This window comes from Narcine bancroftii, chromosome 11, assembly GCF_036971445.1.
Source record: "Narcine bancroftii isolate sNarBan1 chromosome 11, sNarBan1.hap1, whole genome shotgun sequence".
NCBI lineage: Eukaryota > Metazoa > Chordata > Chondrichthyes > Torpediniformes > Narcinidae > Narcine > Narcine bancroftii.
This window is the reverse complement of record NC_091479.1, coordinates 95,509,128-95,527,219: the sequence shown is the minus strand read 5'-3', so window position 1 is coordinate 95,527,219 and position 18,092 is coordinate 95,509,128. Positions and strand designations below refer to the sequence as shown.

The 18,092-nt window shown below is 42.4% G+C and overlaps 1 protein-coding gene across 5 annotated transcripts in view; it reads right to left on the bottom strand.

Moving 5' to 3' along the window:
• Positions 1 to 18,092, bottom strand: part of tmem117 (transmembrane protein 117) — a 220,110-nt gene that overhangs the window by 35,242 nt on the left and 166,776 nt on the right. For 4 of the 5 annotated variants that reach the window (XM_069904123.1, XM_069904121.1, XM_069904120.1 and 1 more), the window contains one exon: positions 14,096 to 14,255. In XM_069904123.1, the coding sequence (XP_069760224.1) occupies positions 14,096 to 14,255 (160 nt within the window). Of the gene's footprint in view, positions 1 to 8,413; positions 8,696 to 14,095; positions 14,256 to 18,092 lie in introns of those variants that run through there. The other variant, XM_069904125.1, reaches the window with a different exon arrangement.

The following is an 18,092-nucleotide window of genomic DNA, read 5'->3' as shown; positions in this document are numbered from 1 at the left end:
CTGATAGCCAGATTCTTTAAAAGAGTCATTATCTTTATCAAATATGATCGTAAAGCCATTTTAATTCTCTTATTACCATCAAATCCCAGCATTTTTCAAACAATTGACACACGTCTCTAGGTACAAGTGTCATTTTCCAATCTGCTGGGAAAATCAGGATTTGTGGAATTTTCAATGACCATCACCAAAGGCATCCCATGATGAGAGAATTCAAGCTCAGATCTCTTCCACTTCTAAGAACTGGAGACATTCTTAAAGCAATCAGACTCCTTATTTTCTCCATTACTTTCCCCTTAATAATGATAACTATTGGTTTTCTGTTGTGTTTTTGACATCTTTGTCAGTTGGAGGATCACAAAGTTCTTTAATTTTACAGAAAGGTCCATAAAGCAAAATTCTGAAGCTTGAAAAGGTCGGATGAAATGGGAGAATTTTGGTCTTCTGTGTTCCTATACACAAGAGTGTGGCATTCTGTTTGGTATAAGTGTAAAAAAAACCTTTGAAAATCACACATGTATTTCTAAAGAATCAATGGCATAATGCAGAAAATTCATATATCAGAAGCTCCTAAATTTAGGAGTACTTGCAGAGGTTTATTATTCCAACATACACTATCTATGTTTTCCATTATGTTTATAAAGGGCTTTTTGTTTTTCTGTTTTCCTTGTATAATCTCATTTGGGAGGATGGGAGGAGAGGAGTTCAGTGAGTGGTGGATCCTCCAATTTGTTGACTGCCTTTCCCAGGTCAGTAATAACTAGTTGCTTACATTTTGCACATCACCTTTGTATTTGGCATTATTTTGATTTTATGTGTGAACTCCTTCCTATTTTCCCCTTCAAAATGATCTTAAAACGGAAAAGCACACTTCGATTGCTAAGTGGGCAGAGTTTGGCTAAAAATTCAATTTAACCTGTCTGAAAATATTTGCTGTATTAGGTATCCTGCCACCCAGTGATAGATTAACTACATCCCTGACTTGTCAGGCTAGACTACAGAGGCAGACTTATTGCATGCAGATTGAAAGAAGTGTACTTTCTGCTCTCTCAAAGCAGTAAATCTTTTCTGCACGACGTATGGTGCTTAGAGCATTTCACTGTTTAGAACTGATGAGACGGGGGCAAATGTTTTTCACCCTTTCTATGGATGCTTCAGACAGTCTGAGCTCCTGAAGCAGGAAACATTTATTAAAAACTCACTGTCCACAGCTACGGCAAATGCAAAGGTGCTTTTGCAATGCTTTTCTCAATTGTTTTACTATAATGATGGTAATTGCAAGAAGTGAAATACCGTTAAAGCCAGCACAGTGAGTAGATGCCCACTTTTGGATCAGTTGTACCAATGTATACTTTTGATTAAATTTATTTTTATTGAACCCGTTAGTTTTCTTCATCAGATTCCCATTTCCACCCATCAATATGACTTGTCCAATGGCAAAGGCAAGTTGAATAAGCAGGATCATTTCTATCTTCGGAACAACCATTAATTCTGTTTGACTTGTGGGCAAAGTGCACACTTCTGCAAAGAGACAGTATCTCAACAATCTATTGCTTGTTCTGGCACAGTTTACAAATCACCATCACTGAGGAAAATCAATTTTGGATGATGAATTAAGAACGGAATACAAGGTTGGATTGTTCACGTGAGTGTAGAACATCCCAGCTCGTACACAATTCCAGAGATTTTAATTCTGCTTAATTGACATGGTGGAGAGGGATTCACTTTGGTTACCTAACATGTCTTCTTTTTGCTAAGCAGTTGAGAATCAGAATCATAATTTATTGTCATGAACATAACATGAAATTTCTTGTTTTGCAGCAAATAAATTAGTGCAAAGAAGAGAAAGTGAGATAGTGTCTGTGGTTTGTTGTCCATTCAAAAAATCTGATGGCAGAGAGGAAGAAGTTGTTTTTGTACTATTGGGTATTCATCTTCAGCTTCCTGGCTCATGCACCTCCTTCCTGATGGTTGCACAGTGTGAAGAGAATATGGCCAGAGTGATGAATGTCCTTGAGGACAGAGGCTGCTTTCTTGTAGATGTCTTTGATGAAGTGAAGACTGATGCCCTGGCTGAGTTCACAACTCTCTGTAGTCTTTTTCTGTCCTATGCATGGGCACCTTCATACCAGAGAGTGATGCAACCAGTCAGAATGCTCTCCTCAGTACCTCTGTAGAAATTTGCAAGTCTTTGGTGACAACTGAATCTCCTCAAACTCTTACCAAAGTCTAGCTGGCTGATGAGTCTTCTTCATGATTGCATCGACATGGAGGCACCAGAATAGATCTTCAGATATATTGACACCCAGGAATTTGAAGTTCTTTACCCTTTCCATTGCTGACCCCTTGATGAGAACTGGTTTGTGTTCCCCTTGTTTTCCCTTCCTGAAGTCCACAATCAGTTCCTTCGTTTTCCTAACATTGAGTGGAAGATTATTATTGTGACACCACTCAATGAGCTGATCTATTTCATTCCTGCACGCTTCCTCATTGCCAAATGTGATTCTGCTGACAACCGTGGTGTCATCAACAAATTTGTAGATAACATTTGAATTGTGCTTCGCCATACAGTCATAGGTATAGAGCGAGTAGAGCACTTCCTTATGATTGAGAATGTCTCCAGTTCTTAGAAGTGGAAGAGATCTGAGCTTGAATTCTCTCATCATGGGATGCCTCTGGATGTCAACCTACCATGTGGTTTTAACAGAGCAAAATCAAGTTCAAGTGACAATGGGGTTCAAGAAGATTGAAAGCCAGGCTGCTGTATATATATATATATATATATATGTATATATATATATACACACACACACACACACACACACACACACACAAAATTCCAACTATACACGTGGATGGAGATGATCACATCCACACCCTTTCCCCTCTCCCTCCTCCATCTTGATTCTCTCCCTTTTCCATTCACCCCATCCCCTTCCCCAACCACACATTATTATCCCCCACTCTAGTCACATCACTACCTTTGGCATCTGTTCTGTACACCTCTGACACCATGGAATGGGGAGGAGATATGAGACAGAGAATCCAAGTTTAATGGGAATGCAGGAAATGATGTCCCATGGTCATTCTACACAGCAGGTTCCAGTGGCAGATGAATAAGATGCTCTAACTCCCTCATGATGAGTCCAACTCCATTAAGTGGGAAATTATGTGTCAGGATTCACTAACCCAGTCACAGAACAGTGGAATATAGCCGTCCATCTACTGTACATCAGTCACAAAATGAGTATTTTCACTGAATTCAGTGGACGTTAATGGAATAATTGCTGGAGCAGGACTTAAATTCCTGGACAAACAACATCACCATTACTGATCTGATTTATCTCACTTTACATCTATGACTGTGAGGCTTGGTACGACAACAGCATCATCAACACATTTGATGACAATACCACCATAGTGGGCTGTATAAAAGAGGGCAATTATTCAGCATTCAGGAGGGAGATTGAATTCTTGGCTGAATGATGAACCAACAACAATGTCTCACTCAATGTCACCAAGACTTTAGGAAAGGAAAACCAGAGGTTTACAGTCCAGTCATGATTGGGGGATCAGAGGTAGAGAGTGTGAGCAACTTTAAATTCCTGAGAGTCACTATCTCAGAGGACCTGTTATTGCAAAAAAAGCACGAAAGTGCCTGTGCGCTTCCTCGGGAGTTTGCAGGGATTCGGTATGTCATCAGATACCTTGGCAACCTTCTACAGATGTGTGGTGGAAAGTGTGCTGACCGGCTGCATTGCGATCCAGTATGGGGGCGCCAATGCCTCTTTGAGTGAAGAGCCCTGCAAAAGCCCAAAACGTCACAGTCAAAACCCTTCCCACTATCGGGAACACTGTCGTCAGAGAGCAGCGGAAATTATCAAGGATCCACACTGCCCAGGACAACCTCTGTTCTCGCTGCAGCCATGAGTAAGGAGGTACAGGTGCCACAGAACTCGTGCTACCAGGTTAAGGAATAGTTGCTACCTCTCAATCTTCAGCCTCCTGAACAACAGACTCATTTAGAGGCTCATTTGACTCATACATTACTCATTATTTATTACTGGAGATTTATACTTTTGTATTTACACAGTTTATAATTCTTTCTTGAGTTAACATTTCTTTCTTGTTGAGTACAGTTTACAGTTATTGGTAATTAGAAATTTTGCACAGCCCACAGGAAAATGAATCTCAGGGCTGTTTGTGATGTTATGAATGTATTCTGACAATGAATGTAAACTTTAGCATAGAAATATAGAGTTGTACAGCACAGAAATAGGTCCATTCATCCCACTTTGTCTTTGCCAGATGTGGTGCCTTTGTACATTAAACTCATTTGCCTGCTTCCAGTTGTATACCTCTATGTTTTTCCCATTCATGTATCTGTCCAGATAAACATAAGACAGAAAGAAAGCAAAACCTGGCAGATGATGCTCATGGAACCATTAAATCAGTGGTTCTCATCTTTTTTTTCCCCTCCACTGACATAGCACCTTATGTATCCAATGCATTTTTAATCCTCATTGAATTTTGAATCAATGCACCACATCAGAAACATCTGTGGGTCAGCATCTACATTAAGACATATCATTTAAGCCCTGCACCTCCATGGCATAGCATGGTATTGATTAGCACCCCTCTTTAGAAGAGGAAGAACAAATGAAGTAGAAAGCGGAGGGGGGAGGGGGGAGTACAAGCATCTGCATTATTTTCTGTGCTCTGTAATGAGAATAGATTCAAATGGAGGGGATTCAAAAATGCACTAAAAACTTTCTTTGGTTTGTACACAATCAAAGTGGAGAAGGAGCATTTGGGATGAAGAACTTGGAGTTCATGCAATGAGAGCACACAGAAGAAATGATGAAAGAAGAGTCCAAACTCAGCTTTGAAGGAAGGTTCCATTGCCACATACCCCTCAGTCACCGCCTCAGATCTCAAAATATCAGATTGGAAACAAGTCAGTTTTAGTCCTGGGGAGGACTGCTTATGAAGAAGACATTCCCAAGGCATCAGGTGAGATTGACAATTGGGTGCCTTCTTGAAAAGTGTGGATGCAGATAATGACCATAAGCAAGCTGTTTGGACCAGATGCAAGAGTAAAAGGTAACCTGGACCATGAAAGATTACTTCACAAAACATGTGATGGATTGTACAGAGCAAGGATGCCAGGCTTGCCTTTGTGGAAGCTACATGTTCCTGAAAAGACCTCAGAGACAGTTCCTTCATGTACCTGGGGCAAGTATCAATTAGAGTGGAGGGGCAGAGAACCACATTAAGTCGGAACGCAACCTTTTTTTCCATCTGGGTGTCTGATCTCTCCCAACTGGTGGAGTTCTTTGCCACCAAAGAACAACTTGGTCTCCATCCATGTGGGGCAGAGAGATCTCAGAACATTCCTTTACCACCCCCCTCTCGTATTTCAATCTCACCTCCTCAGAACTCTCCCATTACTCACAATCACCAGATTGTTCTCTTGGAGTAATCAGAAGCCATTTGTGTGCAGTTTGCCATTTGCACTCTACACCCCATGAGCATTTACCTCTCCTCAGAGGGTTGGTTTATATGAACTGCCCATTGTCCTTCAAAGCCCTCTCCAAAAGAAGAGAATCCAACTCATGAAATCATTCCTCCTATGGAAGAGGAGATATATGTCCGATCCACTCACACACTGAAGCAGATCGTTTTTGCTGTGAACAGAAATGGCTCAGAGAAGAGGACTGAAGATAACAGATGCCAGATGCTTATGTTTGGGAGTCTGAAACTGGATCAGCTTTGAGTCTGCAGTGATGGAGCTGTCAAAGCATTGCCCTACCATAGCACCATCATTGCCCAAGCATTCCCCTAATGGGCAGGTCCAGATCGCAGATGTACTCCCTCATCTGGCACATTCCTCACTCACATCTCACTGCCAGAAATCTTAACCTGTTCTCTCAACTAGCTATGGGAGCAGATTGAAGTATCTCAAGGCTATCTGTTTCCATTCAACTGAAAGGCCTAGAGGCCAGACCACAGCCACACAGACATCTCCCTATTGCATTATGAATAACTGAAAAAGCATTGTGTTAGGATGTAAAATGCAAGAACCATGAGAGTGTTCATTATAAAGTCAGACTGCCGATTGATTTTTCTGATTAAATTTCTGTGGCTTTGGTATAAATTTCAGTTAAAACATAGCCACAGGTGAAATGATTGTACTCATTATCAAATGGGTCTAATTGAAATCATGGTGGCGTCCGCTGGCCTAGCTGCATCAGTTATATTTCCTCATCTAGGAAGCTTGATAAATGAATGATGCCTTTTCATTGAGGAATATAGCATGGTAACAGGCCCATCCAGCCCATAAGCTTGTACTGCCCAAATTCACCCATTTGGCCAATTAATCCTCTAACCCCATACATCTTTGGAATAGGAGAGGAGCACCCGGATGAAATCCATGCGGACACGGGGAGGATGTACAAACTTCTTACAGGCAGAGCCAGATTCGAACCCCTTATGCTAACCGCTGCACTAACTGTGCCAGCCTGTACCTTATATCCTCTTGCCTCCTCCGCAGTCACATCCCCACCCCCTTTTTATGCTTACTATCTCCCCCTTAGTCTCAGGAATCTCTGCTGGCAACAAAGTGCAGCCATAGGGTTGGACAAGATTGGGGAATATCAGCCAATAAAGCTGTTATCTAGTCAGGATAATGTGAACTATTTCATAACCACGTAAGAATACACTCTTCTCACTGTAGTAACTGTAATGCAACACTGTGTGGTATATGTATAAATGTATTAACAGGTTTTCCTTAGATGGTGGAAGGCATGAGTAAGTAAAGTCTTTTCTGTTAATGAAATCTTGCATCTCTAAGTTATTTAAGAAATCTCCAAAGTATCTCAAGAGACATAACAAAAGCAAGGAGTCGGACATGGGGAGTTGTCTGTGGTCTGGCTTCTAAGACCTACCTGGAATAAGTATAGGAGGACACAATATCAGCAACTCCGCAATGCAGATGATACAGTACTGAGAGCAAACAGTGAAGAAAATTTACAGAAATTAGAATCTATCATCTACACAGCGAACAAAATACTTGGCCTAACTTTAAACAAAAAGCAAACTGAAGAAATGGTAATATCAAAGAAACCTGGTATTCCAAATTGTAGGATCACATTGGAAAATGAAATCCTGAATCAAGTTCACAACTTCAAATACATTGGATCATGGGTAACATCTGATGGCAAATGCAATACAGATATAAAAGCAAGAATAACAATGGCAAGAAGAGCATTTATTGAATGAGAAACATCCTAACAAATAAGGAAATAACAATGGACATCTGCCTTAGAACTCTCAGCTGCTATATTCTTCCTATATTGTATCATAAGTGCAATGGAAAAAAGAATCAATGTAGCAGAGATGTGGTTTCTCAGAAGAATGCCACGCAGATCACATAAGGACAGGATAACAAATGAAGAAGTTCTACAAAGAGCGAAAACAAAACATACATTACTCAAAAGAATCAGTAAACTACAATCAAAATTCTTTGGACACATCATGTGAAGAGATACATTAGAATATTGAGTTACATCTGGAAAGCTGGAAGGAAAAAGAAGCCGAGACAGACAGAATAAAAATGATCGATGGATTAACATCGTGGTTAGAAACAGGGGAGGCAACAACTACAATTCAGAGGATCAGAGACCACGATGGATGGAGAGACATGATCGCCCACGCCAAACGGCAAGGCACCTGAACAACAATCTCCCTTTTAGTCTTGATAAGCATCCAAACCTGAAATGTTTATTGACCATCTCTCTCCACAGATGCTGCCTGACCCATAAAGATTCTACAGTGTCTGAAGTGCCAGTTGATGAAGTAGACAAAGCCGATGTGGTCAAAGAATAATCATGGCGTTTATTATCAGAAAATCATGGTACAATAATGAAAGACAATAGGTGCATATACAGTTATACCCAAGGGGAGTGTCCTTAACAGTAGAGATAATGCACAGCCGATGTTAGTAGAACAAGGCTCGCCAGAGGGGAGACAGGCAGCTTGGCAGACATTCACCAGAGTCTCCACCCCGCCCCCCCGGCAGAAGAAGGGTTAAAATCAAAAGGACAACTGCTGGGCCTGAAGCAAGCGTTACATGGATACCATGTTTGGCATTGAGAATACTCTAACAGCCAAAATACGCCAGTATCTAGCAAGCAATCGAAATATAATGAGATGTTTTATGAATATGTCAGCCTATCAGGTTGTTTACAAATTCTGGTGCTTCTTCTCAAAACAGGTGGCTTCTTTGCAACCTTGGAAACTGATACAGTTCCTGGGTCTGTAGTGTGGGAAGGACTGACTTCTGGAGCCGCTCTAGAATCGCCAGCGTGAGGCAGTGGAGCCTCAGCGTGGCCATCTGAAAGCTTTCTAGGGGTCACAGGCTGGGGGTGGGGGGGGGGGGGGGGCTGAGCCCAATTTCTCAGGCTCACTCTGAGTAGGGGTGTGAGGAAGAGGCGAATCAGGCGAGGCCAGATCTCTTAGGGGTACAGTGTCAGTACTCCCATCTGGGAATTTAACATGAGCATAGTTGGGGTTGGTATGCAGTAGATGAACTGGTTGGACGAGGGGGTCTGTTTTACGCCCCCGAGCGTGGCTCTTCAGCAGCATGGTTCCAGGCTCAGATAAACAGGCTGGCCAGTCCATCACAGTTCCTGATTTCCTAGGAAAGGCAAACATACGTTCATGAAGTGTTTGATTTGTTGCAGTACACAATAATGACCGAATAGAATGTTGCCACCGGGTAACAGGGTAATCATGTGTTTTTAAGGCAAGATTAATAGTCTTCCAGACTGTAGCATTAGCCCTTTCAGCCTGCCCATTGACCTGCGGGTTGTAGCTCGTGGTACGGATGGTGGCAATCCCCTTCCGTAGCAGGACTCGCCGCAGTTCAGCGCTCATGAATGCTGAAGCCCTATCGTATGAATGTAATTGGGAAAACCAAAAATGCTGAAAATTCTGTCAAGTGACTTAATGACAGACGCTGACGAGATGTCAGGGCAGGGTATCGCAAAGGGAAACCTGGAATATTCGTTAATTACAGTAAGGAAATATACATTTTTGATGTTGGAAGGTAATGGGCCTTTAAAATCTAAGCTAATCCTCTCAAAAGGTCGGAATGCCTTGATGAGAGTGGCTTCCAGAGCTTTGAAGTATTGCGGTTTGCATTCTGTGACCCCCAACCTGTGACCCCTAGTAAGCTTTCAGATGGCCATGCTGAGGCTCCACTGCCTCACGCTGGTGATTCTGGAGCGGCTCCAGAAGTCAGTCCTTCCCACACTACAGACCCAGGAACTGTACCAGTTTCCAAGGTTGCAAAGAAGCCACCTGTTTTGAGAAGAAGCACCAGAATTTGTAAACAACCTGATAGGCTGACATATTCATAAAACATCTCATTATATTTCGATTGCTTGCTTGCAAACGGGACAGCTTTTAGTCAGTTTCCTTTTCAGTTTCTAGCATTTCACTAGACCGCATGGCACTTCTCAGTGTTTTGGCTAGAATGGCTGCCCGGTCGTAGGTTAAGGGCAGATCACTTTCCCCGGGTTTCTGGCGTCTAGTCAGCAACTGGTGTCGAGCAAGCACCACATTCCATGGAGCTGCACAGTAAGCAGACAGACGTTCCCGGGCTATAGCCAGAGTGGTAGCTCCTTGCGTTACGGCGAAAGGGACCTCACCCAGCAGAGAGTTCAGGTGGCCCCACTGTATGGCCTCATCGACCATGTTGTTTTGAGCCATGTAGTAATCGAAACAAGCAATCCAGTGGTTGAAAATTTCTCTGGCCCTCAGGGCAGACTGGTCGATTATCAGCCGCTCTGGCTTGAGTGCTGCATCCATTTCTGCTCATAAAATTGAAGTGCCAGTTGATGAAGTAGACAAAGATGATGCGGTCAAACAATAATCAAGGCTTTTATTATCAGAAACTCATGGTACAATAATGAAAGACAATAGGTGCATATACAGTTATACCCAAGGGGTATAAGTAGAGATAATGCACAGCCAATGTTAGTAGAGCAAGGCTCGCCAGAGGGGAGACAGGCAGCCTGGCAGACATTCACCACAGTGTCTCACTGTTTGCTAACGACCTTTGACTTCCAAGGCTTTTCAAGTGGTCCTTCTTTCAAGCCTTTGGCATCTTGCAGAACACGAGCGAACTAGGAACTACAAAGGCAGCCATGTACCAATCCATTCCCCTAGTTTTTTCAATTTATTTGAATTTTGGTTCACTTCCAACTCTGCAAGTCTGTTTTTCATTTATTGCTTTGTCAGCTTCAGGACAGTTACATTTCAAACTAAGGTTTATGTTACATGACAAAAGAGAACTGCAAGTTGCTGATCATGTCAGAAGAGGAGAAAATATGATTCTTTCCTTAAAATGTAAAACCTTTCTCCAACCTGTTTGGCTTAAAAATGGATAACTCACTCAAGCATGCCAAATTGTTTCCACCTACATAAAATTTCTGCATGCATTGTTTTTCCTTATTACCTGTTCTCTTTAATACTCAGCTCAATTATAAAATGTACTGCCATCTCTCACAGAGAAAATGTCTCAATTTTCTAAAAACCATAGTCATTTATGTTTAAACTGTGTGGTTTTGGTTTGCTTGACGTCCTGCTTTGCGGAAACTGCCAAAATGTTTGGCCTGGAAGTCAGCCTGAAGAAAACTGAGGTCCTCCATCAGCCAGCCCCCCCACATCTCCATCGGGCACACAAAACTCAAAACGGTCAACCAGTTTACCTATCTCGGCTGCACCATTTCATCAGATGCAAGGATCGACAATGAGATAGACAACAGACTCGCCAAGGCAAATAGCGCCTTTGGAAGACTACACAAAAGAGTCTGGAAAAACAACCAACTGAAAAACCTCACAAAGATAAGCGTATACAGAGCCGTTGTCATACCCACACTCCTGTTCGGCTCCGAATCATGGGTCCTCTACCGGCACCACCTACGGCTCCTAGAACGCTTCCACCAGCGTTGTCTCCGCTCCATCCTCAACATCCATTGGAGCGCTCACACCCCTAACGTCGAGGTACTCGAGATGGCAGAGGTCGACAGCATCGAGTCCACGCTGCTGAAGATCCAGCTGCGCTGGATGGGTCACGTCTCCAGAATGGAGGACCATCGCCTTCCCAAGATCGTATTATATGGCGAGCTCTCCACTGGCCACCGTGACAGAGGTGCACCAAAGAAAAGGTACAAGGACTGCCTAAAGAAATCTCTTGGTGCCTGCCACATTGACCACCGCCAGTGGGCTGATAACGCCTCAAACCGTGCATCTTGGCGCCTCACAGTTTGGCGGGCAGCAGCCTCCTTTGAAGAAGACCGCAGAGCCCACCTCACTGACAAAAGGCAAAGGAGGAAAAACCCAACACCCAACCCCAACCAACCAATTTTCCCTTGCAACCGCTGCAATCGTGTCTGCCTGTCCCGCATCGGACTGGTCAGCCACAAACGAGCCTGCAGCTGACGTGGACTTTTTACCCCCTCCATAAATCTTCGTCCGCGAAGCCAAGCCAAAGAGAAAAGAGAGAATCAGAACTTATTATCATGAACAAGTCCTAAAATTCGATATCATATCCTATAATATCCATCCATTTCCCCTCCTTTGCTCAAAAACAGACACTTCAGCCCATTGTCTCCAAGCAACTATCAAGGACCCCTGTTTGGTGTGAAGCATTTTCAGCTCTTTGGGAAGTTGATGAGAATGAGGTAATATGAAAGTGAGGTGAGGGTGGGCACCTACAGCAGGGAACAAGTCTTTAAACCTATATCAAAACACGATATCAAAATTAAACCCAAACTCTGCTGTTTGCACATGAAACATATGCTCTCTTCCCTGCCTATTCATGTGTCTATCTAGAAGCCTCTTAAATGCCTCCCCTTGACCAGGGTCGGCTCCAGAACATCCAGGAGGGCATTAGGGTAAGCCCAGGGGGCACAATCTGATGTTTGAAAACTCGCACAGCAAGAATTGGGGGGCTGGGTGGAGGGTGGCTGCTGTCTACCTGCCTACTATCAACCTCTTCCAGGTGCTGCCGTGGTCCCCCTTCCCCTTCCCTCTAATGTAATAGACCTTGCTTATGTCGTGTGCAGATTAGTGATGTCAGACACTAGTGACACTAGGCTGCAGTTGAGGGGGTCATAATACCTTATGCCCATGAATGCCCCCCCTCCTTGGTGCTGACCCTGCCCCTGTCTGCAGTTTCCAAGTACCCTTCCAAACCAATTGCTGAGCTTCTCACTGACAGCCAGAATGTTGATGTTTAGTGGAGTTAGGATAGCGGCTAAGGACCTTCAGCCCCACTGGACGCAATCAGTACTTCATGTATCTGTATGAGACAGGATTCCATTCTGCTAATAAGACCCGGTTTAAATGTGCCTCAGTTCATCTCCAGCTGTCAGTTGACGGGGCACAGTTGCCAGAAAGGCAGGGCAATGGACAGGAGTCTTTCTCTGTGCCCCAGTGGGAAATTTACATTCCCTCCCGGAGAAAAGAATGTCAGAATTTGATGCAGGAGTTGGCCCTCTGCCCCTTTAAGCCTGCTCCACCTCTAATGCTGTTATTACATGTCAGCACACAGTCACCCAGGGTAGAGAATTCTAAAGATTCACCACCCTCCGAATAAAAAAGTTTCTCCTCACTTTTATGTTAAGTAGTCCCCTTATTCACCTAAAGATTCACCACCCTCCGAATAAAAAAGTTTCTCCTCACTTTTATGTTAAGTAGTCCCCTTATTCCAAGACTGCGCCCTGGCTCTAGATTTCCTCAGATGAGGAAATGTCCTCCTTGCACCCACTCTGTAAAGTCCAGCCAAAAGCAAAAAAATATATCTGCTGGAGGAAGTCTGCAGGTCAAGCATCATCAGTAGGAGAGAAAGAATGGTCAATGTTTCGGGAAAGAGACTTCATCAAAACCAAGATCAAGACATATTAACTTTCAATCCTTAAACATGATGTTAAAGAAAAACAAAGGTAGATGTCACTCATGTTAAACATTCGTGAAAAATGGAATTAACTGAATTTCAGCACCATGTAATTTTACTCATTAATATGCATCTTTTAAACACTAGAAAATATGTGAACTAAGGAAAGCTGTGAATATGTGTAGGGCAGCAGAGACCATATGACCATATGAGCACAAGCTATGGAACTGCACAGGATAGACACAACAGTGATGACCATGAGGAAACTGAGTCCTATGACACATGCCCTTCCCCCGTGTGCCTGAGCCTTTGCAAGTTCGACCAGTGACAATAAATCTGAACTTTGCACACCTTTCATTGGAGCTTAAAGTAATATTTACTCTATTGAGAGAGCCTTATGTTGTTCCTCCAGCAACACATTGAAAAGTAGAACCATCACAGGTGCCTAGAACATCATATTTAATGGAATGTTACGACTCCAGTTAATATCCAATCCCATTATAATGCAAATATCATTTAGTAAATATTCTAGTTAAATAAGATTTCTTATGCTCATCATTTGATAATAGCATGAGGAAAAACAATTAAAATAAATTCACACCAAAAGCTTGGTTCAGAAGCTGGGAAGAAAGGAACCTTCTCCAATAGAACACATTAAATGTAATAACATTTAATTCGACTAACAATTTTTCAATGTTTGCAAACATAGTAAGAAAACATTATTTTTATGAAATTTCATGACAAATTATGTTCCTTATACCTTAAAAAATAAGATCCATGTTCAGTATCTGGTCAATTTGAGCAATAAAATCCCTTCTAAATTCATTCCATGGTATTACAATTCTTGGATTAACAGAAGAATTTTACAAAAATGTGAAGATACATTTTGCTACAGCCTTCACCAACTATGAACTAAATACTTGCACAAATTCCTAAACGGGTAGAAATAGGGGAATAGAACTAGGACAACTAATCATTCATGTTGATGGTAACCTGGTCATTGCAATTCAAAATACTGTAGGCTGACTTAGAGATTTAATTTTATCGCTTTTGTTATGTTTAGTAACTGCATAATATACAACTGTAGAAAACAAATTCTAGCTTTCAGCATGTTAACAAGAGATTGTTCAGTACCTGCATGACAATAAGAAGGTCAAAAACAAGGATAAAAGAGGCCAAAAAGGCTCGGGAGACCTCGTCACTTGGTAAAAATCCACGGTTCAACTTGTCCCAGCTGATCCAGTCAGTGGTGATGACAAGTACCACGACACTTGTCAGAGTGATCAGGACTGACCTGCGAGTAGAAAAGAGCGAGACTTTCTAACTTCAGAAGATATAATTAGGAATGTGCCAAACTTATCAGCAATTCTTAAACTTAACTGTTTACATTTTTCATGTCCAAGATTTTTCCATAGAAGTAGTCCATTTGGTCATATGCATTGGGCTGAGAAATAAGTGCTAGATGGGACAGTAAGAGTTTGGGTGTAACCTTGAGGAATCACAATACTTTCCACATATGTACCATATTCATAGGCGCTGTGAATTCCTGATCAATGCAATACATGCTGCAATTCCATACACCTACAAAATGCACAAAAAGCACAAACTTGATGACAGTATCTCTCACGTGGCAGAAGCTCTTCAGTTGGTAGTTTAAAAGAGAAACTCTTGCTTCAAGAGTTTTTGCTTCGACAGATGGGAACAGACACCTCTCATTTCTAAAGGACAGTGGATATTGTCTGCGGCGGTCATCTGGAGCAAGAATTGTCATGAGCCTTCCCCCATACCCACCCCAATCTCAACACTGCTGCTAACGCTAGAAGGTTTTACTTGTGTGAACCATTTGTGAAGTATCAAGGTCTTGCTTCACTGCTGGATCCAGTAAGATCAGATACCTTTGACAGTGTTGTCTTGTTAAGATCTGCTTCAGTATTCAAGACCTAGCCTGCTATTTCAACATGTAGGCATGGTGCAGTCTTTTATTCTAAATATAAAGCTAATTCACAGGAAATATGGTGTGGGACTTTGCATTGGCACTATAGCATACATAGCATTGCATCTTTATTTTTTTAAATTTAGATCTACAGTAGGTAACAGACCTTTCCATCCGTGAGCCCACATTGCCCAAATTCACTCCCATGACTAACCCTGGAACTTGGGAGGAAACCGGAATACCCAGAGGAAGTCCAGGCAAACACGGGGAGCATATGAAAACTCCTTATAAATTTCAACCTGAACCACTGGCACTGTAAGTACATTGTGCTAATCAGTACACTAAACTTACATTTAAATTTAGACATACAGCACAGTAACGGGAAATTTCCCTCCATGAGTCTGTGGCACCCAATTTACACCTAATTAGCCTGCACCCCCCCAGTACATTTTGAACGGTGGGAGGAAACTGGTGAAATCCCTTACAGGCATCATGGTACCAATCACTTGGCACTGTCAAGGCGTTGCGCTAACTGCTATGGCAACTGTACCGCCCAACCGCGTAAACTTGCTTTAAAATCCACAATAAGTTAATGTGCTAGTTATGTTTCATTCCTAAACATTCCATCAATGAAAAGTGACAGAAGTTAGTACAACGTTCCTTGGTATCCAGTTGGGGATGACCCTATACAGTGGTATTTCTCCACGGAGCCAAATTCAGTGCAATCTCAGCACATATTCCTACACTTCACTATGTGCTAGTCTGCAGCATTTGCTTGCAATCATCTCTTAGCAATGGAAGACCAACCAATGGGTGACACATTTAACATAGCAGTGAACATGATGCTATTATAGCACCAGCAACTTGGATTCGAATCTGGCGCTGTCTGGATGGAGTTTGTACATTCTCTATGTGGGTTTTCCCCAGCTGCTCTGGTTTCCTCCTACCCTCCAAAATGTAAGGGGTTAATTTGGCTATAATTCAACAGCATGGGTTTAAATAGTTAGAATCAGCTCCAACTGCACTGTAAATAAATAAAATTTAAAATAAAAAATTGAGGCAAAATGCATCTTTTAGTAAGGTAAAAAATCTCGTTGCACCATTAATTATTTACCTTAATTTGCATTCCATAGACCACATGTTTTATGCAACTGTTTGGGATTAACTTTGACAAAGACCTTTCCAGACCTTCTTTGAAAATAAATAGTCCACAAGCAGGTAGATGACAGTTTCATCCACACTGCAGCAATTTTGAGTGCATCATGTGGTTGGGTAGAGACTTTGTCTGTCCATGGAGGATATGACAGGGAGAACTTCCCTTACCGTCAGCCAAACAAGGTCTTAATATTTGTTTGAGTGTTCTGTTGAGGCATTCTACAAAACTACTTTGACAGACGACTTGGAGAATCATCCAACAGGATTCATTTCCTGTCTGATTGACCTATGGTCAGAAATATTTTTCTGCAGAAACAAATGGCGCAGAACAGTCCAAACAAATGGAACATTGCAAGGCAGTGACGCCAGGCCATTCTTTGTAACAGCAGGAATATGTAGAACCTTACTGCACAGTGGCCCTTAGTGTTTGTGTACCCATGCTTCATAGAGCTTTTTGCTGCCACGCACAAAAGAGGCCATTAGTGTTAGGGGAACAGCTGATAAAGAGGTTCTTTTCAGTGTCTAAGAGGGGAGTGTCTCTCCCACATCCCCTATTTCACCCTGGGTATTCACTCCAGCCCATTCTTGTTGCATTCCCAGCATCTTCAGGTGATGTACATTGACAAGATGCAGTAACAATGTGAAACTGCGATACACATTGATGACATATCTACTGCACAGTCAGTCGTTTTAATACACGAGCAAATCAAATACATGGAATAATAAACTACATTTTTTCCAATCCTGGTGAAGAACTCAGGCTTGAAACATTAGTCAAGTCAAGTTTATTGTCATCTAATTACATAAATACAACCTAACGTTCTCCGGTCCTCGGTGCAAAGCACACAGACACTCATCCAGACATAACACACATACGAAACATTACATATGCAGGACAAGTATTTATATGTACACATAAATAAATAAATATTGCTGCATCAAGAATGGTAGCCAGTAGCCTTGCCCGCTTCAGTCTTCTCAAGAAGTGCAGTCACTATTGCACCTTTCTCACAAGTGAGGAGATGTTGTGTGTTCACGATAGGTCACTAGTTAAGCGAAGTCCATGGGACATGGTGCTCTCCACTCTCTCCACTGCAAAGTTATTGATGTGTAGTGGAGGGTGATCCTCCTGAAGTCCTCAATCACCTCTTCTGTCTTCTCCACATTGAGACACAAGTTGTTATTCTCGCACCCTATTACGAGATTTTCCACCTCTTCTCTGTTGCAGATGAGGCCAACTACTGTTGTGTCATCTGCAAACTTGATGACACTGTTAGAGCTGGATCTGGCATTGTTGTGGTGGGTCAGTAGCATGAACGGGAGTGGGCCGAACACACAGCCATGAGGTGCACCAGTGCTCAGTGTGACAGTGCTCGATATTCTGCCACCAACCCAAAAACACTGCAGTCTTTCCGTTAGGAAGTCCAGAATCCAGTTACATAGAAGGTTGTTGAGTCCCAGCGAGGACAGCTTATCCACTAGATGCTGGGGAATAATTGTATTAAACACCGGGCTGAAGTCGACGAACAGCAGCCTGGCATATAAAGCATCGTTCTCTAGCTGGGCCAGGTCGGAGTGAAGCATTGCCTGTGGAACATTTTTTTATATATACGCAAATTGAAATGAATCCAGCATCTCTGGGAGGTGTGCTTTGATGCGTTCTATCACCAAATACTCGAAGCGTAATGGAGGTCAGTGGCACAGGGCGGGAGTCATTGAGGCCTGTTATTGTCACCCTTATTATCAACTTTCTGTGGATGCTGCATGACCTGCTGAGTTTTTCCAGCACTTTCTTGCATTGCACTTGACCTCCAACATCTGCAGATTTCCTTGTTTAACGGCAATACAGAAATACATTTAGGGGTGGTCTTTCCATGGTTATGAAATCATAGCATGCGTAAAATCATAGCACTGCATCACAGAATTTCTAACATATCTCTTTGTTTATCTGATCGTCACATTCCTGTGTCTTCTTTGTTTAGTCAAACAATTACCTGCTGCAACCAACCTTCAACAGTTGAGGATTAAGACCACACAAATCCC